Raw genomic sequence first — 14,806 nt, forward strand, 5'->3', positions numbered from 1 at the left:
AGGATATTAATCAATGTAAGCACTTCACATTATGGCCCAGATCCTGCTTCTGCTTAAGTGAAAGGGAGTTCTGCCACCAAAATCAGAAGAAACAGTGTGAGCTCCATTGTTCAATGTCGCTGTTTGAATTGGGTATCAAAAATTTACTGAAAATTCAAAGTACCAGATAAAAAGGCTGGATTTGTCATAGCAGCTGACATCTAAAGCCACTGATTCTGCGTGAAATCAAACAACTTATGAAGGCACAGGCTGTCATTGGAAGATGTAACCCTTTATTGCACTCCATGTTGCACTTGTAAAGTCAGATCAAAATCCAACACCTAATACAGATGCAAAAGCTGCAAAAAGGATCTGTATTTTTAAAAGCCTTGTCTTGAACCAGCTACGCCACCGATAAACTTTGTGTTTATATTTTCCCCAGCCTGAGACAAGTCTGTCAGTGAAACGTTTCCTTTACCGTGCTTCATTTGGGAGGTAAAAATCATACAGCTTCACTTCAATTCCTAACACCAAGTCCTACTCAGGCACCAAATACGAGACAGGGCTGCTGATACAGAACCTGCCTGAAATGTTTCATCTATACAGTATTTGTGACCCATTTGTATACTGTAAGTTATCACCTGGTCCAAAGCTAAAGAGATTCAAAATTGATTTCTCTGTAAAACAACAGAACTTCCTGGCAAATTTGCCTTCAGCCATCCATTCAAAAACTCAGTGTCAGATGCTGCCAGTATCGGCCCTCCGCAGCAACTGAATCATACCGAGATTTCCTTCTGCAAACAGTACTGATATCAAGCAGTACCTGCATTTCTGTATAGCTGCAAGTACGTGACATTTCAGCGTCCAACAGACACTAGTAGATGGACATGGAAAAGGAGGAGAAAAAAGCAGTTCTGGAAATCGCTTCAGTGTGCTTTACGTGCAGCACCAGCTTCTGGTAGGCCTTATTACACTTTGTCTTGAGGGTAAAACCCTGCCTGCCTGCAACGTGCTTTTGCACGCGGTGAGTAAACAAGCCACAAAAACAGATTTATTTTTTTTTCCTCACTTATTAAAACGGTAGTAATCTCAGCTGCTCACTGTCGCAGTGCTGGACAAAAAATACTGGGCTATCAGTAGACGGTGCCCTCATACACTGGCACTGCAGGAGTCACAAACTAAGCACTCCCGTGGCTGAACAGCCAATAACTCCATGCTTTGATTAACTTTATGAAGAAATGTCAAGACATGAATTTCCCTCTATTGCCTTTGAGGAACGCGTGGGGACACCATCGGGGTTTAAAAATAACAGAAGTCGTTCTGTATTTGAGCTTAGAGACTCAAACTGACCACGCATAAAAGCAACTCTCCTTATTTCCAGCATGAGTTATACCAAAGGTAACTATAACTTTAAAAAAAAAAAAAAAGGAGAAGAAAACCCACACACCTTAAAAATACTTTTTCCCCCTCTCTCTTTCTCTTTCCCTGCTTATGTGCTTGTGCACCAGAGAAGCCAGCTCCGCTCCAGCGTCTCCCCAGCCCCCTGAGTCAGGAGCCCTCACCGCTTGCACATAGCAACAGGAAAGAGACAAAACTTTTCTTACCCCCTCCCTTAAAAAAAGCAAAGGCGACAGGACGACCACCACCGGCAGAGCCAGCACCAGAGCCCGGCCGGCTGCCGTCGGGGACAGCCGCTGACACCCCGCTCCGCTCCGCATTCTCCGCGGGCAGCGCGCCCGTCGGGGCGGCGCGGCGAGTTCGCCGCGGCCCCGGGATCCCGCCTCACCTTCCAGCCGGCCGAGCTGTTGCTGTCGCCCTTGTCCTTGAAGTAGGGCACGCAGCGGACCATCCAGTCGTAGATCTGGGAGAGGGTGAGGCGCTTCTCCGGGGAGCTCTCGATGGCACGGGTGATGAGGTCCGCGTAGGAGAGGTTGCCCCACGCGTTGCGCCTCGACGAGCACTTCCTCGGCGCCGCCGCCGGGCCCCCGCTCAGCCCCCCGCCGCCCGCCGCCGCCGCTCCCCCCGGCGAGAGGCTCGGCCCCTCCGGGCCGCCTCCGGGCAGCGGGGCCAGCAGCCGCGCCGCCTCCTCCGGCACGGCGGTGGCCGCCGCCGCCGCTTCTCCGCCCGCCGGGGCCGCGCTGCCGACGGTCATGGCCGAGCCACCCCCCTCCTCCTCGTCGTCCTCCTCCTCGGGGATCATGGAGGCGGCGTCGGCGGTCGGCTCGCCGGCGGGCTTGGCTGGGCTGGCCTGCAGCTCGGGCCTCTGCAGGGGCCAGGTACAGGAGCGGGGGCGGCTCTGCGGCTCGAACTCGGGGTCCAGCTCCACGTCCAGGGGCGAAAGCGGGGCGGGGGGCGACGCCTCTGCCATCTTGGCCTCCCCCGCGGGCGTCTGCGGGGCTCTGCGACGGGGCGGGCGGGTGGCCGCCGACCCCGCTCCTCCTCCGCCGCCTCCTCGGTGCCGACGGGAGCCTAGCAGGCGCGGGGACGCCGGGCGGGCATGCCGCGCTCCGCTAAGGGCTGGCCGGCTCTCCGCTGCGCCCCGAGCCCCGCTCCCCGCGGGCGATGCGCACGCCGGAGCTGCGAGCGGGGAGAGAAAAGGGGAGGGAGAGATAAGAAAAAAAAAAAAAATCAGATTAGGAGCCGGAGCAGCCGCGCAGGGCTGGCAGCGCGGGCCGGGCGGTGCCGGAGGTGCCCGCGGCGCTGCCCTCCGCGCCGGCGGAGCGGCGGCCGCTCCCGCGATGCGCGTGTGCGTTTGTTTATGTTTCACTCCATGCGGATGCAGAAGTAGCTCCAGCAGGAACCGCGCTATATCCAGCCAGGAGAGGACCCCCCCACGCCCCCGAGCTCGCTCCCCGGCGCTTCCGCAGATATCTTGCCTTTTGGGGGGGGGTGGTCCTTTGCGCCCTCCCTCGGCAGAAGGGCAGGGAGAGGGGTCCTTCGGATTACGCCGAAGACTTTTTTCTTCTTCAGAACGCCCTAAAGGGAGCCGAAGTCTTAGCATACATCCAACTGCACACTAGCGTAAGCCTGTCACTTTGCGGTGCCCCAAGCCACACGCAAGCAACCCCCAAAAATCTCTCAGCCGACGGAGCAGGGGGCAGGAGAAGGCCACCCCAGGAGCTGGTCGGTTAAAAATAATAATAATAAATCCTTCTTCTCGCAGGGAAAAAGCAAACAGAACGGGAACAAATCGCCAGTCTTCCAACAGGTCCAGAAGCTTTAAGCCCTCCCTAGGGCTGCCAAAGAGAATAGGTTTTGTTCCAGCATCAACACCACATTCATAACCTCCTTGCTCCTGCTGCTGCCATCTTGACAGTTTTTCCCCCCTTCACTTAAGTCATTTAAAAAGCGCAGGCAGACGAGGCAGGGAAAGCCACATCGGGAGGGGCGGGAGGCAGCGGGGGGTGCTGGATCGACAGCCACCTCCACACAGGCAGCAATCGAGATCCGAATTCACGGGAGGAAGAAGCAGTGCTGCTGCATGGTTCCTGCTCCTCCTGCTCCTGCGCCTTCAGCTCCGAGGAGCCTTCCCTTTAAAGGCGAAGGAAGGGAAAACGGCACAGAGCCCGCTCCCCCTGCGAGCAGCCGGCGAGAGGCAAGCGATCCGCCCGCGCCCAGCCCGTCCGCCGCCGCAGCCCGCCAGAGCAGCCTGTCACCCTGCTAACCGCCGACTTCCACATCCCTCCTCCTAACAACCACCGGCAGCAACACAAAGTTATAGACACACGCAGGGAGCCTCAACCAAACCGCACGGCACGGCACGGCCCGCCCATGGGCGGGCGGTGCCGCGCAGGAGCCGCCCCGACGGGGCGGGAGCGCCGCGATGGGGGGAGCCGCCGGGGCTGGGCGGGCTGGAGGAGCTGCTGGGACCCGGCGAGGTTAAGGCTTGGCTGCTCGGCGGCCCTGCGGCTCCGGAGCCGTGTCCCGCCCGCGCCGCCCGGCTGGCGGGAAGGCGGCGGTGGAAAGCGCTCAAGCTTCTCCAAGCAAACCCTTTTTAAGAGTTGCATTACTCCTGCTTCTTTTCTGACTTGTACTCGTCGTAAATTATTGGTGTACGAGTTACTCTGGTAAATTCGTAATTTTTTGAAAACTTTAATTCCGCCCATAGGTGATACTGGGAGCATGTTCAGACATGTCCACACACGAGCATAATCCCACTGTGCCTCCTCCTCGGAGGCTGTGCCCTAGCAGAAAGCCCTCCAAAGTAGCTCACTCGAAGACGTAGTTAATTATGGATTGAATAAAGGGGTGACCCACAAAGACATGGAACATAAAGCTATTAATACAGACGTAGCTATAAATACATTACATTGCAACGTACATGCATCAGTTCTCATCCAGCTTGGTGTCGACCTAGAGTGTGGACTAGGTTTAGTCCAACAGTAGTGTTGTCTTTGATACGAGATACAGACAACTGCATGCTTGAGAAACAGGTGTGCTTCTGAAGCACTGCTGGATAGAATTAGCAGGCAAATTAAATTGTTCCTGATGTATTTAGCATTATAGACAAGCAGTGAGATTTGAAAACCATTCAGTTTGAATAGAAAACAGCAAGGCCCTGATCCTGCATGACTTATATGTCCTGCTAAGTAAGGCCTAAGGCTCTCAGGATCTAGTTAAGTTTTGAATTCAAGTGACACAAGTTAGGAATAGTTTGGCCTGATTTTATTACAAGGGACAGCATTTCAGCATGCATACAATTAATCCTCCATTATCTAAATATAGTAAGAGACACTGAATTAATCAGAATGAATGCAGGTTCAAGTAATGGAAATAATTTTCACTGCAACTCCATTTTGGGTCACAATGTTGTGCCCTGCCATAGCTTTTGTTGTAATGTGGCCCCTTATGGGAATGCAAGGCAGCTCAAAAAGACACCAGCCACTCTGCAACTGTGACACTGACATTGGCATGTATGATTTAGCAGTTGATAGGGAGGAAAACTGCAGTAGCATTGAAGAGTCAGGAACCAAGATCAGATGAGAAGGCGCAGTGAGAAGACGCTTAGTCCAATACCACATCTCTGAGAAGCCTCTCCTTGTGGCTTTCAGCAGTTAGCCAGAGAAGGTCAGCTGCAGAACTATGACTGACACTCAGCCCTTTCCCAAAACTTGCTACTGCTTGGGGCTGATTTTGACCAGTGCAGAAACCTCCCCATGGAGTACTTCCTTATGTCCCAAGGTTCCAGAGAAGCTTAGCACTTTGACCTTGGGCTCAATTAGAAGCTGCAAATCTAGTCCTGAATGATATTATCAACTTCATTTATTTATTTAATTGGCATTGCATTACTCTACAGGCATTGCTATTAGGTCTCATTGTACAGGGTGAAGGCCCCTCACGTGGTAAGAAATGCTCCACTCCCTGGCAGAACTGCAGTCTAAGTTAGACAGGCCAGGGCGGGAGAAAGGAAATAAGTAAGTAGTAACCCTATTAAAGAGATGGTGGACTGAGGCACTGAGCAATTACCTGACTGTGCTGAGGTCATACAGGAAGCCCGTGTCAGAACTGAGAAATAAAACTGGATCACCTGAGTACGAGCCTTGGGCCTTTACGGCAAGATTATCTGCCCTCTTCAGAATTCACTGGTACATCAGTCACACAACATTTATCATGTCATGGAACCAGTTCCTCATAGCTCCATGCAACACGTGTGTGCCCATAACACTGCAGTTTAGAGGTGTAATTAAAACCACAGTATAATTTTTCCTACACATTTTACTTACAAAAAGTGTGTGAGCAAAACAGAAAGACACAGAATCTCCTCTTACGGTTGTTCCACAGCTGGACCCACTGAAATACATATAAAAACTGATCAAAATTCAATCTAAAGCCTGCACAATTTTCGATCTCTTCAAGTATTTTAATGACCCAAGGGTGAGATTTTCAAAAAGGCTCCATTTATGGGAGTTTTATCTCTGACTTAAACAGGAATAAAGTTAGGCCAGCCCTCAGGCCATTTGAAAACCATGCTCACTTACTGTACCTACTTAGCCTGTGAGTGTTTCAGGGCAGTGGTGCGTCTTCCTCTGCATCTCCTTTTATCTACTGTCGCCACTCAAGTTGATGTTGGGAACATGTGTGCCTATCACAGTATCTGATTGCATGGATCTGGCAGGGTCACAGTCACGTTGCAGCTAGAGAAGCTAGATAAGTGCAGGTGACATTTCTGGCTTCACCTCTCTTCTTACACAAATATCTTACCGCAGATAAGCTTTACTTCAGGTTGGAGCTGCAGTTGCATAGATGGTAGGAGACTTGGAACTTTTTGTCACTACATTGTTATAGAAATCTACTGTAAAGTTTAGCGTTGCTCAATAAACTGATGTTATATTGGAGTTATGTTAAACAACAGCTGCATTGTCTACGTGGACCTCACACAAACAAGTATACGACAGGTTGTTTTGTAAGGCACCTGCAGCCTGGTCTCTGAGAAGTTCGTGTTCCCTGTGATAACCCTGTCTACCCCTCCCACCTACCCTGTGAGAAAGCGGCTCCCTCAATGTATTTTTTATTCTTCCCAGAGTTCCCTATTATGCCCTTTAAACACAGACTGGGCAAAGGCCAATAGGTTTTGCGGCTGATTCAGAGCAACTTGTGTGCTGATTAGAAAGAAATGTCATCTATAAACCAGCCAGCTTCATACCCTGAGACTTTAACCTTTCTGCCCAATTTGGCTAAAACTGGCTAGCGGGTTCTACAGTTGTTACAGAAAGATTGGCAGAATGGCAGATACAGAGCAAGGGTCTAATTTGTGCCATGGAAACATGAAGGGTTTGCCAAAGATGGCTACAGAGTTCTGACTATACAATTTTCCTCAAAGTGATGAACAGCAACTTAAAGATCTGAAGTTGGACTTCAGCCTGTGAACTGGCTGACTGACCACCATAACAGAAAGGAGGAGAAGGAAGAAAAGTGCAGTAGCAGAAGGAAATGGTGACATTACTCTTGAGGAGAAAACAACTCTTTCCTCAGGTGATCTTGACAGTTTGGGGACTGAACTCCAGGACTGGAAGCATCCAGCTCTGCATACACCTAAACTTGAGCATCCACTGCTGAAGAATTCTTGACCCATTTCTGCATCGTGTGCAGCACAGTGACTGCAGTCACCCACGTTAAAAAAACAGGACCACTTTTCTGGAACAAACCATGTTTACAGTGGCACCTTCAAAAAACCTGGTCAAACAAGGAGCTGTGAAGCTGAACAAGAAAACTCAACCCTACAGCTTCAGAAGTTGTCATTAAAGTGGCCTCATGTCTGCTGAAGCTGCGTTGCTTCACAGTCACGCCTTGTAGGCTGAGAAAGATTCATCTTCTTGTGGAGAAAAAACAGTGTTTCGCACACTTACTAACAGCCACAGATAGCAGTGCACAACTACATTACCAGCTCTCTCAGCTTTACTTATGAGACCTGCAGTACTGGTGTTTTTCTGAAATCCCTCTTCTTAACGTCCCACTGAAGGTGCATCTCAGCTTCCGTTTTATACCAATAGCCAAGTTCCTGACATGCCATGGATGTGACCCAAGCTTACTTTGAGGGCCAGGAAGAAAGGTGGGGAGCAGGGGGAGCCAAACACCAAAACACACCTAATTGTGGTTTTTAAAACCTTTTTTTTAAACCTGCCTTTTAAGCTGACATTGCTCAAAAGCTTGCTGCTTCATAATTTTTGAATACTCAGAGGTACATGCAATTCTTGAGTCTATATCATAATTTTTGAATAGTTGAGGGTACCTGCAATTTTTGAGTTTATATTGTTAAGGTGAAGTCAAACTGATGAGATCCAGCAAGGAATTCCACTCTTTTTTTTTTTTTAATTCATCTTGCGCTATATATATGGAAGGATTAGGATTTTAGGTATTTAGTCATCTTCCCTTGCCTCCTGCCCCATCAGGACACCTCCACGGACACGGGACAGACGAACAGACGGACGGCTCTTCTGCTTACCTTGGGCTAGTCCGAGTGGGCAAACTACCCCGCCACCAACTCGCGGAGCAACCCGGCCGCATCCACTTAATCCCGTCTCGGTTACCTCATGTGGGCTTAATTACGCCCACTTATCTGTTAATTGCTCCGTCATTATAACTTAACGCCTTCCTCCGCCCACACGGCGCAGGACGGGGGGAGCGGCGGCCCTGGCCCCGCCCCCGACGGAGGCCCCGCCCGCCACGGAGGCCCCGCCCCACCAAGCTAGGCTGCGCCGCGCGAACCGAATGATGTCATGCTCCGGAGCCGCGCGTGACCACCGCGGCCCGCCCTCGCCGCCCATTGGCCGGCGCCCGTGGCCCGTCAGAGCAGCACCGCCCCCCATTGGCCCGCTCCCCCGCCCCGCCGCCGCCCCGCGCCACATAATAAACAATCGAGTAGAATGCGGCGGGGGCGTTTCGGGAGCTGCGTCTTGGCTCGGAGTCCGCAGCCGTGCATGGAGAAGAGCTTTTCCCGAACGTGCTGTGGCGCTCGCACGGAAAATTGCCTTCAGCCAGAGGCTACTGCTGCACCGAGGACCAAGCCGAGCCGTCTCTCGGTTTTCCCCGGCCCCCTTGTCTCAAAGCTAAGTTGTGCCAGGCTGCAAGTGCCCTCCGGACTTGGGCTCCGAGGTGGTGCAGATCTGTGTGTGTTGTGAGGGAAGGGTCTGGGTGGGAAGGCGTCTGGCAGCCAGGTGTGCAAATCCAGTGTGCCAAGTGCCCAGCGATAGGGCAGTGATAGGGAGACCTGGAAGCTACGCCTTTGAAACTGTGTCAGTGTTGGTTGTCTTCAGGGGACAAAAAATGTCCCAGAGGTGGCTGTCCTGTCCACATGATGCTGTGCAGAGAGATGCAGCCTCAATCCTTGCTTCGGTGTAGTGGTTCTCACACAGCACAGCCCTAAAATAACCACCTTTCGCAACCCTGCTTCCCTCTACCTGCGAACACGAGTCACACTTGTACAGCAGAGGATTTAATCGGGGATCAGGTGATGAGAATCGGGGCTGCGGGAAAGGATTTACCTTTGCTGAGGCTGGCAGCCTGGCCTCTCCTTTGGCGAGCAGGTGCCCACATACAGCCTATTTCACTTCCTTCAAAGAATTAATTATTTTCTCCTGTACGTGGCCCCTGGAGGAAGAAGCCTAAGCACCTCCCTCACACTGTCATCCTCTGTTTCCAGCACTTGCTCTGAAGGTGTGGGTCCTGATCCTTTTCCCAGAACCTTGTGTTTTGTTCTCTGACAGATGTTCAATGTAAAGTACATTGACACACTTTGAAAAGGGACTGTTCCCCTCCCTTCCCCATGGCAATGTTATTATTGCTAGGTCATGGCCTCTCCTTGATTGCACCCGTGAATCCTGAATCCCCACCCTCTCCCCCAGGCAGCAGTACGGGTTCAACAGGCTGGTTGAAAGTGGAGTGCGTGTTAGGCCAGCCTACCTCCCTGGTAAGATATTCTTCTGGAAGGTCAGAGGGAGGCATCTGAACCCTATCAGGCAGAACGAGGAGAAGCTGACCTTGTGTCTCCTGGTGTGGGGGGCCCTGCAAGGCACACAGGGGGAAGTCCGTCCCCCCACAGGAATTCAGAAAGGGTTCAAAGGGGCTGGTGAAGTGTTAAGCAAAAGCAGTCAGCGGCTTAGCACGTGGTGGGGAAGTCGATTATAAGCACTTGCAGCTGGTTCTCTCTCTCACACCCTGGAGGAACTGGGTGACTGCTGACTCAGAAGCTGCATCAAGTCAGAGGAATGGGAGGGCGGTCATATTTCTTGAGTGCCTGTGACACACTGCAAAATGATGGGGTAGCAATGGGCACCTCCTACTTGCTGTCCCGTCTTGGAAGTGATCACAGCAGCGTGCTGTGAGAAGCTGGAGCCCATTGGTATGTGCTGGATGTGCTCTGGAAAGGCTGTGCAGCCGAGGCCATGGGTCTCGTCTTGCATGGAAACGTGTCTGAGCTCTGAATTCCAGCATTGGGCCAGGGGGGAAGACAGGCACAGAGCTACCCAACGTGGGGTGGTTCTGGGTATGTGAAAGGCAGAATGCCCTGTATCTTGGGATCCCAACAACCTAAAAATAGTACTCCAGAGCCTCCAGGATTAGGCATCAGTTGAGCAGAGGCTGTTGGGAGGGCAGTTCTGAACTTTAATGCCTCAGTTCTGCCCTAGCCCTGCCTCTGGTATTAAAGACATTACATTCCTTGCTGCTCATGTGAATGTGACTTAAACATGCTCAGGGCAGGCAGTTATAGCAAACTGCCCTGCAAACTCCTCCTGGAATGTGAAAAGTTGAATTCTTCCATTCATGCACACCCTTGCCTGGCTTGCAAAATCATTCCCTTCAGTCTAGCAAACTGCTCTGTTAAAGCTGTGCATCTGGAGTTGTTCACTGCCAGTTTACCTGGGGAGAGGCAATGATACCAAGACCGAGACCTGATTTTATTTTTTTATTTATTTTTTGGGGATACCATTTAGTGAGAACATGTAGTTGAATGCATGCTGAGAACTGATCTGCTGAAGAGCCTGCTGTTTCTAAACACAGTAGCAACTCTTCATAATAGGCATGTTTATCTTAAAATATATCAAGGTACAGGTATTATAAGCCTTGTTTAACCCAAACAGATTTTTTTCCTTGGAAGCAAACAGGGAAAACTGGGGAGAAACTGTCACGGAGGTCTGACAGATGTTCAAGTATGTGAAGCTTAAAGAGGAACGTGTGCTATTCAGTTTGCTCACAGACGCTTTGTGACCTGTGTCTTTGCAGTAATGATGACACAAGCTTTTTTGAATAAAAGGAAGAAATTAACTGCCTTGGCTAATTGTACTCTTGCTAGCGAGCTAACCAAGGACACCATTTGACTGTGAAAATTGTTGGTGCACCCAAATCCCTCAGCTGGGGAGAATATCTGGGGTGTTCCCAAATCTGTAGGTCAGAAGGGCTATTTAAAGATCTTCCTAATTGGAAAATTAACCACTATTACTTTAAAACAGTGGTGCACTGCTTTGAAAAATTAAGACCATATGGAATCATTTATTACTTTTCAATATGTATTTAGTCTCTGTACAATTTTATGTACTTGCTAATGCATAAAGTCTTTTGGAGCAGGAATAAAGCACCACAAAGCATGATTTAATGCTATAGGGTCACCAAATCTGTTTCAGATTACTGGATGTTTCAATCTGCTGAAAAGAAGGGGCTGTCCCTGAACCAATGAAACAATAAGAAGGAAGGGAGGTGAGCTCATAAATCTGAAACACTTTGGAAATATAGTGCACATATCAACAAAAACTTTTAAAGTATTCAGTGGGGATTTGGTCACATAAGAGATAAAATTATGAAACAAATTATATGAAGTAACAGGAAAGTTAAAACAAAGTCAGTATTAATAGTATAATACTTGGTTGCAATTTAAGGCATCTTAATGAATCTGAACAGTACAGGCCCACATAAGCATGTGACTGTAAGAGAAAATAGGAGCAAATAATCTGGGAGTGCACAAAAGTGCTTTTGTTTGTAGTTCTGCAGTCACTGGAAGTGCCTATTCTATTGGTTATTCACAAACACCTCTGGCTCTTCCTTCCAGAAATCCTATCCAAACGTTTTTGTTCTGACTTAGAGGAGGACTTTGTGCTTTGGCTCTTTTTATGCGGTTCAGTCCTACGGCGTCCTTCCTCTGGCAAGGCCCTGAAATGGGTCTGATGCCTTAGCTGCCTTTTTTTTTTTTTTTTTCCCAGAGTGACAAGCTGTGGGGCAATCTTTGCTCTCAGGGCCTGGGCACTTTCCTTTCACTGGTTCAGCAGAGATCAACAAGAAGAGGCTGAGTCTGAGAAGTTAACCATGCATGGTTCAAGCCACCTGGCAATGAGCTCTGCAGGCATAGGAGGCAACCTTTCTGCCTTTATCGTGAACCTGAGAGCAGTATAACCATCTGGCTAGTTACAATTTAACAGAAACCCCGTTTTTTATCTTGCTGTGGTGGTGTGCTTTCTTTTAAATGTCATCTGTAGAGTCTCCCAGTGAGTGGAGAAGTTTTGCTTTGTATTTCTTACAGACACTGACAAAAACTAGTCCACTAGATTACCATAAACCTAGCCATATTCTTTCTTAGAGGCACGAGCAAGCTGAAAAGAGTTTGCAGTAACTTTTATACTTCAATCAAAATATTTTTCAGTATATATTTGTCATTTTTAACCAGTAGACTAATTGACTGGTTATTTTATTAATGTTGAAATCTTACAATTTTAGAGGACTTATTAAGCAAGTAAATTAATCTTCAGCTTTCCTGTGGCACTGAAGCTTGTTCATCACTGTTGTGCTTTCCATCATTCTTTAAACCCTTGGTAATCAATAGTGGTAATTTCAAATAAGTTCAGATCTTTTGTTCAGAATAAACTGAGCATGCATGTATCTTCTGAATCAGCACCTTAATGTGACCTCTCCTGTCTGCTCAAATTATTAAAATCAAAATAAAGTTCTTCAGACAAAATGAAGCCAGTTGAATGAATGCATAATAAGGATTAAAACAAATACCATGAGGAGTAATTGCTGTCTTTGATTAACTTTCATCCAGTCCATATATCTTAGCCATTGGAAAATCTTAAATAAAATCTTCTTTAAAGTCCTTTCAAACTTTTTTGAGAGTAGTTGTCACTTTAGGCATGTATCCCAACTTTAACTTGTACGTATGGTAAAAATATTACTTGCCCATAGATGGCAATAGCATTGCATTGCTGAATTAGCCCTCAGCCTATGAAATGAGGGTGTGATGGTGGTGAACATTAACCTTGGGAATGGAAAAAAAATATCTTGCCTTTTCTTTTTCTTCTTTTTTTTTTTTCTTGTCTGCAGCAGTGGCAATGGGGACTGTTCTATTTGCAGGAATGTTGGGACTAATCATGTGAGAAAAGATCCGGGAGTGATGAGGCAGCATATTTCCCATGTCTGAGGTCAGGATTTGTTCTGTGAAGCTGACCTTTAAAACAGCCTGAAAATGAGGAACGTGGCACCAGAGAGCAGAGCAGGAAGCATGAAATGATGTAAGATATGTTTCTTCTGCATATGAAATACTTTTTTTTTTTAAAGCTCCAGGTTTGTGATTCAGCATTTTCTGCCACTGAGAGAATATAAGAAAGGGGAAAATTCTGTAGCAAAGAGAAAGTCCCTATTGTTCTAAGCAAAATCTAATAAAATATTAGCCATCAGGTATTTTTGTTCCCTTCTGTTGAGTTGGGGTGGAGATTATATTTTTCCCAAATCACTCTCCCCTCAACCTCCTGAGAGCCCTGGAATTGAAGACGAAGTTTTGTTTAGGCACAGCCTGGACACCTTGTCTACATGTAATGGGTGTGAAGTACCTCCAGCTTTGTTGGCATTGGGTTCCTGAGTGACTGCTGTTTCAACTCTGACAACTGACTGCAGGACAAGCCTGCAATGAGAAAGCTCTGGGGTGCTTGTGCTGGGTGGATGTTTGGTGCAGGACAGGCAGCCCTGCAGGACTAAAGCATCAGCCTAGGTGAGGTTGCCAGCCTGGGTTTGATCCCAGGTGCAAGGTGATGCAAGACCTCAGACACAAGCCCTCCTCTCTGAGCTTATGCAAAAGTGCCTTTACTGCCTTTTCTTCCTTATTTCTTGTCTTTTCTTCCTGTGCCCTTCCTCTTGCTGAGATGCACGAGGCCTGATGCATCTGCTGGATGCCCCAGCCTGTTGCTGCCTCTCTGGTCTGAGAAACCCTGCTGACCTGTTTGGAAGGAGAAAGTGAGGAAGCCATTTCATCCTTCTCCCTCCTTGGAGACTGGTTCTGTGTTAAGATGGCATTTATCTCTCTTGTTAAAGGAGGTGGCAGCTTTGGGGAGCACTCCCAGGTACCAGAGCTCAGCTGTGTCCATGATGAGACTGGTCCCTGGCACAGTGTTGGCCCAGGCTGTTAGCACTTCACAAAACAATTCCCTGCTATGGACATAAAAAGTCTGGCTGCAGTTGCTCCACTTTGATGGGTAAGAGAGTTTAACAGCCTGGACGTGGCTCCTCTGTGCCCATTGGCTAGTTTATCCCTATGGATGTGGCCTGGGGCAATCTGTGCTCAGAGTGGTACCCGAATATGAACAGCTGCTTTCCAGTGTTGCATTGCATCATGGTGAAGAAGCAGGGAGAGAGCCTTGTCATGCTTTCTTTTTACCTGCTGAGTTGGCAGCACCAGCAAAGGTGCTCCAAATGCCAGACAGAAGGAAGCCTGCTTGCATCTGCCTCAGACTCTGAATAGATTTCTTTTTTTAAGAGTCCTAAGGGACAAGCAAATGGATATGAGCATGTACTGTGAGACCAGCACTGGGATGGCTTGCATGTTATAAATTGATATTGAAAAATGGGTGGTGGAACATTAGAGCCACACAAAATGATTCAGAGCCTGAAGAAAATGCTTTGCAATGGGAGACATGAAGCACTTGCTCTCTCTACTTTATCAAAAAAGGCTGAGCAGGGAATTGATTATGATGGTGAAGGAACTTTCTTGGCAGAAAAATATCAGGTACTGAAAGGCTCTTTAATCTAGTAAATTATGGGAATGTGTTGCAGCAAGCTGAAACTAGATACATTCATATGAAAAACTGGGCGCAAATTTATTGGAATGAAGGTGGTTAATCATCATAACAAGCTGTCAGGGTATCTGGTGCATTTTCCAGATGTGTCCAAGCCAAGATGGGCCTGTTTCTGATGGGTGTGCTCTAACCACAGTTAAAAGTGTGAGGGACACTGTAGTCAAGTCTCAGGCGAGGTAAGAAGGTGAGGTTTGAAGGGCTGTGATATGCGAGAGGTCTGACTAACAGTTCCAAAAGGAGCTGTGAAGATCTAATGGTTCCTATCTGTCCTTAACCTC

General features: G+C 48.6%; 1 protein-coding gene and 1 long non-coding RNA gene across 2 annotated transcripts in view; one reads left to right on the top strand and one right to left on the bottom strand.

The window, feature by feature from the left end:
• FOXO3 (forkhead box O3) overlaps window positions 1-2,660 on the bottom strand; it is an 89,571-nt gene extending 86,911 nt beyond the window's left edge. The window contains exon 1 of the mRNA XM_032681789.1: window positions 1,766-2,660. Within this exon, the coding sequence (XP_032537680.1) occupies window positions 1,766-2,347 (582 nt within the window). The 5' untranslated portion in view covers window positions 2,348-2,660. The remainder of the gene's footprint in view (window positions 1-1,765) is intronic.
• A 5,930-nt stretch (window positions 2,661-8,590) lies between these two features.
• On the top strand, window positions 8,591-12,410 carry LOC116783844. Its single transcript, XR_004355868.1, has 3 exons — window positions 8,591-9,817; window positions 11,097-11,169; window positions 11,670-12,410. It is a non-coding gene; the product is annotated as an uncharacterized LOC116783844 (long non-coding RNA).
• The last annotated feature ends 2,396 nt before the right edge of the window (window positions 12,411-14,806 follow it).

Source organism: Chiroxiphia lanceolata, chromosome 3, assembly GCF_009829145.1.
Source record: "Chiroxiphia lanceolata isolate bChiLan1 chromosome 3, bChiLan1.pri, whole genome shotgun sequence".
Taxonomy (NCBI): domain Eukaryota; kingdom Metazoa; phylum Chordata; class Aves; order Passeriformes; family Pipridae; genus Chiroxiphia; species Chiroxiphia lanceolata.